Source organism: Gracilinanus agilis, chromosome 6 (assembly GCF_016433145.1).
Source record: "Gracilinanus agilis isolate LMUSP501 chromosome 6, AgileGrace, whole genome shotgun sequence".
NCBI lineage: Eukaryota > Metazoa > Chordata > Mammalia > Didelphimorphia > Didelphidae > Gracilinanus > Gracilinanus agilis.
In genome coordinates this window covers 135,921,475-135,930,487 of record NC_058135.1, presented here as the reverse complement: position 1 = coordinate 135,930,487, position 9,013 = coordinate 135,921,475, and the positions used below count along the sequence as shown (strand labels likewise).

The window sequence follows — 9,013 nt, the reverse complement described above, 5'->3', positions numbered from 1 at the left end:
AAGGAAGGAAGGAAGGAAGGAAGGAAGGAAAGAAAAACACAGAAAGACCTACATGAAATTATGTAGTATGAAACAAGCAGAGCCAAGAGAACATTAAATAGAGCAACAGAAATATTCTTTGAAGAATTACTTGTATATTTCCACTTCCAGAGAAAGAACTGATGAGCAGAAATAAGTAAAACATAGTATTATAGAGTACATCTTTTTGTTAAGTGATGTCTTCTCTAATGGGGGAAGAAGTTGGGAGGGAGTTAATTGGATATTTTAATGTAGAAAACAAAATTTTAAAAATAAAAAATAAAACACACGAGACCAGTGATGGGCAAACTACCATCTGTGAGCCAGATGCGACCCCCTAAAATGTTCTATCTGGCCTCCTGACATTATTCCTAATCTGATGAATACAATGAGTAGGATACAATACAATGAAACTTTAAAAGAGTTGCCTTAGAAGCAGACTGACAGAGGAGCATTTCCTTTCCTGTGGCCCCCTCTTTAAAAGGTTTGCCCATCAGTGCTCTAGACTATTCTGTCATTTCCTGAATAGATTGCATTGCTTTTAGCTTCTGACCTTTCCTTATACCAGAGGTACCAGACAGTGGGACAATCCTCACTGATACTGGAACCAGATTAAAATGTAATTGGGAAATATTTAACAAAGTAAATTAAAATGCAATAAAATATAGATCACATTATATTTTAAAAATAAGTCAATACATTCCCCATAAATCCTCATAGAGGGTTTAGTGGCCCCTGTTCTATATATATGAGTTTGACATCAATGCCTTAAATAATTCCCCTATACCAACCATAAGCTGAAATCCATTCCCTTCTCTACCTGGTTTACAATCCTTCCCTTGTGGCACAATATAAATAGTATCTCTTTAAAGCAGCCATTTCTGTTATCACAGAGTCTGCCTATGGAAAGAGTAAATGATTATAAATAGAGGTATAGCCAGGATTATTACTATTATTTTAATGTTTGTCCATAAAAAAGAAAAAACAGAAAGATACACCCAAATTCTGTGCTAGGATACTGACTACTAGGATAAATGGAAACTAGACAGTAATTGTCCATCTGGATCATAGGATCTTTAAAATGAGATTTAAAACAGCAAAGCTCCTCATTTTACAAATGTTGAAGCTGAGGCCTAAGGAAGTAAAATGACTTATCTAAAGTCACACTGCTACTAAAAAGCAGCCAGGATCTGAGCCACATTAACAGAATTAGAGATTTTAGAATTGGAATGAATTTTAGAGATTACTGAGTCCATTTTCCTGATAAGGAAACTGGAACCTTAGAAAACTCAATGATTTGCACAATATCATTGAGGCAACAAACATCAGAAATAAGATCTGAACTTGGGGCCTTTGACTCCAGAGTCTGTATTCTTGTATGATACTACCTCTTAAATTAGGCCTAATGCAAGTCAAAAAAGAATCATTAGATTGCAGCTCACATTGTCCATTTTAACTTGGGTTACTGTTTTAAGGAATGCATATTTCTCCCTACCATTGTGGCTTTGACAATAGGTATGTCTAAATCTGCCTTTCTTAAGCCCTAGTATAATGCCAAAACATTACCTGATATTCTCTGGAACCACGTTGGCTTCTTGTCCCAGACAATGAAGAAGTAGTATGCCGGGACACCAGTTAGTGTGATCCCAAAGCCTATCCCAGTATTGAGTGGATCCGAATAAAGGGACAAGATCACCATGAAAAAGCACGTGAAGGAAAACAGCGCTGGGATAAACAGTGGCACCTGAAACAAAAGACATTGGTAAAGGTCAACCTGAAACTGTCTTTGGATATTCAATACGGAAGCAACACTGGATACCCATATAAACAAAGGAAAGGTGAGCAATTTCTTGTAGTTATAGCATTGGCCACAAGCATGGAAGGTCATTGTTGTGATGGTGGTTTGGAGTTTGGGTAAAGTTAGAAACACTATCCATCTGCAGATGCCTTATTCTCATATTATTTAAGTATTATTGTTAGATATATAACTATAATTTTGCCACCCAGGGCAAACTTTACCAAAAAACAAAATAATACAAACAAATGGAGTAAGCCACATGTAAAGTATGCGGGGAACATTTTAAGAAAAAATTCCAGTGGGTGTAAAGGGGAATTAAGGACCTTGGGATACAGCAAGGAACTGCTAGGGACAATTGCTTACACAGAGTTCAAGAGCTGAAGGGAAGAAGAGGGTATTTGTTGGAAGATTCCTTTTTTAAATAAATTAATCTTAGTGACTAGATGTTGAATTCAGTTGTTTGCATCCTGCTGAAGGTCCATCAAGTAATGTCAGCAGCTTCTAAGTGCTGACACCCTGGAGTAAAGACCCAATTGCCCTGTCTTAGTTATGGCTGTGATGAATATATTTTATATTTTTGGATTTCAAACACTGAATTTTTGAGAGTTACCATTATAATCCATTTTAATATGATACAAGTAGCACAGGCCACTTGTTACACTTGAAAATAATTAAGTGTGTATTGATTTCTTTTCTGAGATATGCCACAAGGACTGACAAGGTATAGAAGAGGCAAACTTCCCTTTGACCACTGATGGAAATGATGGCTCCCACTATGCAATGAAGATAATTAAAAAGCTTTCTGACAACATATTCAGTATGTTTTTAAAAGGAACTAGATGATGAGATTCAATCAATTCTATGAAATATCAAGAAAGCAGAAAGGCCGTGGCCATAATGTTCGGTCTTCCAAAGGAAAGGTTTGATGAACAAATAGACATTCTTTAAAGTGATATATCCTCCTTGGATTCTGCCCCATCCAAATGTGAACTTAATATTCATCTTCTTTTTGGAGCAAATGGTACAGCAAAAGAAAGTGTAAGAACATCACGTGGCCATATTGATGATACTAAAACTCAAAATATTTCTTTTCAAAACCCCTAATTTCTTATGTTTAGCTAGTTATCTTTGGCTGCAAGGAGGAAGGTATTTAACACATAGGCAGATTACCAAGATAAGAACAATAATAAAAGTAATGTTAACAATAATAATGACTAGATTTCTGATTTCTTTGGTATAGGTAACTCTTAATGAAGAAACTCCCCCTTTGAATATTGGTTGGCATTTTCCTAAAACTTATAGCTACAGAAAGTTGCTTTGAGCAAAGGCTTCAAAATCTTAGATCCATAGGCCTAAACACCCCATAAAATTGTCAAGTATAGTGAACCAGATTAAAATGTACTTGGGAAATAGTTAACAAAATAAATAAAAATACAGTTTAACATAGATAATGTTGATTTGTAGTTTTCTAATTCTATATCAGGCTAGTAAGGATCCACTTTTTTTTAAGTTAACTCTATTGGCTTATAGTCTATGTAGTTAAATGGCTTGCCCAGAATTTAATATCCAGTATGAATCTTTAAAATTAGCAAACAACCCTGAGAGGTATTTTTATGGCCATTTTTTAGTCAATGAAACCAAGGCTAAGTATGATCAGATGACTTGGTTTGACTCACACAGCTGGTAGCTGTCTGAGTCAGGATTTGAATTCAGGATCTCTTGATTTCAAGTCCAGTAGCCTATCTACATCACCTCACTACCTATAGTCCATGCAAAGGATTAGATTAAATGCTGAGGATACAAAGGTGAAATTCCTTCAAAATGAATTTTTACTCATTAAATTTACTCAATTACTCAACTGCATGGAAGTATGTGGACAAATATAGCGCTGAATGGGAAGGCATAGATGGCCAACAGTCTACATCATTTGAAGGGAATGGATACTCATATTTGGTGTTAAGCATTTACTTCTCAGAAATTAGCAAATGCTACAAATAAGAGGATTTATCATTTTGTTGATTGTCATGATATAAAGTGAAGGATAAAATGTTAATAATGTAGGTCAAACTTAAAATATCAGGCAAATCCCCACCCTCGTGGAACCAATCATTAAATATTTCCCAACACACTCATGCAAAGGTCAGATAAATGAGATTACAAATCCAGTTGAGTAATGCAATAACGAATGTGGCTTTTCATAAACTTATATCCGATTCCTAGGAAGTTTTTATGGTTCTTAACAATCATAAGCCTTCTTTTACAACATGTCACAGAAAAAATCTGGAAGAAAGTTATTGAAATTCTCTGTCCTTCAAACCAACAGGTGTAATTATAAAAAAAAATCATAAGTCTATTAATAGCTTTCTTCTTCGGGGAAACTAAAATAATACTATTTTATTTTTCTTTCCCAGCCAAAAGAAATCCATTGGGCATGCATTTGTCAGGAAGAGTTACTCTCCAGATTCAAAAGGAGGCTCCCATCATCAGTGTCATCATTGAGTTGTCCCAAGTGGAGGGATATGCCTTGGGAAGAAAGATTTATGTAAAACCATTAAAATGACTGAGGTTACCTTGAAAGGACGATGCATATCTGGCTGTTTGTATCGGAGATAAATCAGCCCTGCAACTGCTAGCCCAATAAAAAGCCACCTGGCAAAACTGAGGAAATTCAAAAGACTATAAAGATCTCCGAAGAAAAGCATTATCATCGTCAAAGGGTACTGTGAGTGAGGAAAAAAAAAGAAACAAAAACAAGAGAAGAAGATCACAACCGAGTCTAGCAAAAGGAAACATACAAATTAACACTACAGGGTATCAGCTTCTAATTAGATTTCAAATGGCCTCTTAAACCAGTGAGCCACCAGCATGCTATGTGAAATGCTGGACTAACAACAGCATTTTTCAACACGATTACAATTATTACCCTACCCACCTGCAAATGGAATGACTAACAAGTTCAATGAGAACAGAGTCAGTCTACTTTAGTATGAGCATCTGGTTGTGGGCATATTCCTTTCAGCTTAGGGGGAAAAAAGAATATTTTATACTAAGTCAAAAAATTAAACTTTGGAGACAGGGTGCTTGCTGGGTTTCAATCACATTTAGAGCACTTGCCACTCTTGAAAATGGTTAACTAGGTCCTGATTTTCCTTTTTTTTTTGAGATCATAGTAACTTAAGTAACCTTGAACTAATTATTTGATTTCTCTAAGTAACTCTTTCCTATTCTGTCAAATGAAGAATCTGGATTAGATGACCTATAAATCTTCTTCTAGCTCAAAATTCAATTCAACTAAACAAGTCTTTATAAACCACCTACTATGTGCCAGGAACTGTGCCAAGTATTGGGGATATAAAGACATTCCTGGCCTCAAGAAGATTACATTCTGTTTATATACCTTTTTCCATATCCAAGAGGTTTAAAAAAGCAAAGTGATTATCATTTTAAGGAATGGGGGAAATCTATAAGAACTAGTAGAATCAGGAAAGGATGGCTACTGAGCTAAGTTTTGAAGGAAGTGAGGGTTTCCAAGGGACAGAAGTAAGGAGGGAGAGCAGTGTAGGTGATGAAGGCAGCCTATGCAAAGCTACAAAGGAGGGAGATAGAATGTCATTGGTGGAAAAGAGGAAATCAACTAGTTTGGTGAGGATGTAGACTATGAGAAGAAACAATATATAATCAGTTTAGAAAAACAATTTGACATCAGATTTTTAGATGTCAAAGGAGAATTTGTATTAAAGCCCAAGAGCAAAAAAGAATCACTGGAATTTCTCCAGAGGGGGTTAACGAGGTCCACCCTCTAGACTAGGAATAATCGTTTGGCAGTTTAATGAAGGATTGGTGGGGGAGAAGGGGTTGCAGGCAAACCAATTAGAAACCATTACAATAATCCAGGCAAGAGATAAATCTGCGATGCTAGAAGCCTGCTTCATTTTGTTTTGTTTTGTTTTTAAGTGTGGCTGTATATCAGGCGATAACTGCTAATAATGGAATGAGGCATTTTGAAAACCAGTGACTCTTTCTCTATTAAATGATGCTCAAAAAATTCCTTGAGATACACACCTTAGATGCAGGCATTTCTACATAACGGCGCCTTTACTCCTGAATACAAACCACTGACCTTTCTTTCCCTCCAAAGTTACTCTCACTATGTGGCTGCCTTGTCTGACCCTCAAGACAGCAGAAAATAAGGAAGAAGCCGAGATCAGCACAAAGTGTCTCTGCAGCTGCGCATACCAAGGACGACCTGAGTGACAGTCTGGGCTTTAAATGAAAGCCCTCTTCACAGAATAAATAATATATTCTGTTCTCACAAGGGAAGCTTAGACAGAACATGTACTTTAGAAAGAATTTTCAGGGAAACATTTTGAAACAAATTAAATGCATTAAAAAAAATCAGCCAATGCCTTATCTGGTGCACCTCACAGCAGATGGAAGTGTTGTGAAAGAATAGCTCAGAGTGGCTATCACATGGGCAATGGACGCCAGGAACATTTTCCATCTCGTCCTAACTAGTATGCCCCATCTTTCCAAAATATAGCTCCCTAAATGAGAAAAAAAAAGTCGCAATCCGAATTTCAGTTTTTGTATGTATATGCCCTTCCATTCAGGTTCTCTTACCCACTGGCTCACTTTTAATCACAGAATCATTCCGAGAGCCCAAGACTTACTCCATTATCTCTGTGTGTAATTGTCTACGCTTTTCATTATCAGGTGTCTATGATGAGCCTGGATGTTCTCAATCTACAGCACCAAGCTTCACTTTCAATTAAGTGTATCTGAACTTCATTACTCAGACAGCCTTTTCTATGAGGCTTTGAGACAGTGACAGGGGTCAAGCTAATCACTTCCCTTCCAACTTTCAAACTCTTCAGAAAATCATAATGAGATGGGCTTTAGTTACCTGCCTGCAATAAATATGACCAATAAGAAGGATGGAGTAAAGAGGACCAGAGTACTAGAGGGAAAAGCGCACCGAGGACTTTGGTTCAAATTGCCGTAAGGAAGTTTAATAAATTATTATTTAGGAGATTTAGCGGGCAGGGTTGAAGGATTCTAAATGGAATGGGGAAGCAGGAAGGGTGGTTTCTCTCTCTGAGATGGACTCCATGGTGGTTGGGAACAAGTTGCAACTGACCCTGAGAGACCTCAGAGGAAGTGGAGTTTGTACCCTGATTTCCTGATATCCAGAAGGAGGATTTTGCCTGTGAGAGTTTAGGTAGAGACTATAAAATCTAACCTGGGTTGCTGGTCAGCTCAGGTTGGTTTAGCTCCCTGACTTACCCAATTGAAGGAGTACTGGCTGAAGACCTGGGAAAGCTGTATCATCGCTGGGTTCTGACAGGACTCAGCATGAGGATCCCACTTCAGTCCTGCTATTCTTTGGGCCCTGTCGTGCTTTGGTTCTCAGTTCAGTGTAGATAAGTCCCTCCCCTGACCCTGTGGTTTGCCCATAGACTGGTAGAATAAAAACCCCTTCTCCTTTCTTTAGACTATAGTTTCTTTAAATTAAAGTTGTTTATAAGCCCTCTTGTCATTTACTTGCTGGTTTCAGAGACTCCCTGTCTAGGTGGAGCAGGGTGACAGTTAAAGCCTAACTGTCTCTTCTGTCAACTGTCATTTCCCCAAACAGCTAACCCCAGTTTCCCTGGCTTGTTTGCTCCCAGACTATTGTCCATTCCTGACTCCTACACACCCTTCTGAACCCAGATAAATATTTAAGTTAACTTCCCCTGGTTTTCCCCGTAAGAAAATCCCACCTCTAATGCTTATTGCCTGCATGACATTGGGGAAAAAATGCACTTTACATCCTGGAACTTCACATGCCTCATCTATAAAATTTTGTAGTTGTAGGAAATAGCTTCTGAAGACCCTTTCAGCTGTAGAATCATAATTCCTATGAGATGATAGAAGCAGGGCTGAATAGTAGAGAGAATGCTGGCCCTGAGTGTCAAGAATTCGTTTGACTCCTGCCTTCAGCACTTACATAGTTGAGGGACCAAAAAGTATGTCACTTTAAACTTTCTGACCCCTCAGGTTCCTCATCTGTAAAATGGGGCTGATAATATCTACAATGTCTATCTTATAGGTTTGTTTTGAGACTTAAAAGATATTATGTAATTCAAGTCCCTCACAAACCTTAGCTTACTATTTAAATGTCAGTGCAGAAAAGGAATCTAAAAGAAGAGAGTACTATTCATGCAAGCCTCACCCCAACCCCTACAAGGTTCAGCAAGAAAAGAGAAGACAGCATCCCCTGAGAAGTTTTCTTTGAATTCGTCTTTGCAAGCCTGTTATCCCCAGTTTCATGGAGGAACACTTGTTAATATGCATTACCAAAATGATGACAGCTGGCAGAGGAGTGTGCTTGCGGACATGAATCATGGAGAGGATTTCTGGAAGGTGACCCTCACGGGAAGCAACATAAAACAACCTGATGGGAGAGAAATGTGGATTGACTTTACAAATGTTCATTTCACAAAGGAAAACTTGAGAAAAACGGAATCTTTTCATATGGAATGGGCTCGTTTCTCCCAAGGTGAGTTTTTGCATTTCTCCTTTGAGGCAGGACCATGTGAGCAGTGAACGATATCAAATTTAGAAGTATACAAAATTTGCCAACCCTATTCCATTGTTCATTGGGTAGACTGAAAAGTCATGTCTCATTTGCCTTTACTTCCTGTGTTTAAAAGAATCAGTGGGAAATAATATTGAGCAATGGAAAAGCTGACAATTTTACTCATTTCAAGTTTAAATCAAGTGAGATAATATGACATTGGAGGTTAGAGTGGTCTTGGAGTTAGGAAAACCTTGTTTCAAACCTAGGTTCTGCCTCTCCCACATATTGTGGTATGGCCCAACAGAAGTTTCTTAACCTCTCATTGTCCCCAAGCAACTCTTTTTAGCCTTAAATTGAAGCGGTCTCTTTGATTTGCCTTCGTGAAGAACCTTTTTTCACACCAGCAAAAGTATTGATAAAAATCACTGTATAAAGAACACCAGTAATAATAATGGTATTGGTAATTTTTATGGAAGCAATAAGAAGAATGAAACCAAAGTGCCCTTTGGAAGATAATAAATGATATTATTATTTCACTCTCACCTCTCTTCTCCTCTATCTCTGGGTCTGTCTGTCTGTCTCTTTCTCTCCAAATAGAGAATGGAACTAAGATTTCATTGACAAAGGGATATTCTCGT

At 37.6% G+C, this 9,013-nt stretch overlaps 1 protein-coding gene across 1 annotated transcript in view; it reads right to left on the bottom strand.

The window, feature by feature from the left end:
* Positions 1 to 9,013, bottom strand: part of SLC7A11 (solute carrier family 7 member 11) — a 116,344-nt gene that overhangs the window by 20,945 nt on the left and 86,386 nt on the right. Inside the window, exons 8-10 of the mRNA XM_044681709.1 lie at positions 8,153 to 8,249; positions 4,387 to 4,536; positions 1,585 to 1,762 (exon numbers count right to left, since the gene is read on the bottom strand). Of these exons, the coding sequence (XP_044537644.1) occupies positions 1,585 to 1,762; positions 4,387 to 4,536; positions 8,153 to 8,249 (425 nt within the window). The remainder of the gene's footprint in view (positions 1 to 1,584; positions 1,763 to 4,386; positions 4,537 to 8,152; positions 8,250 to 9,013) is intronic.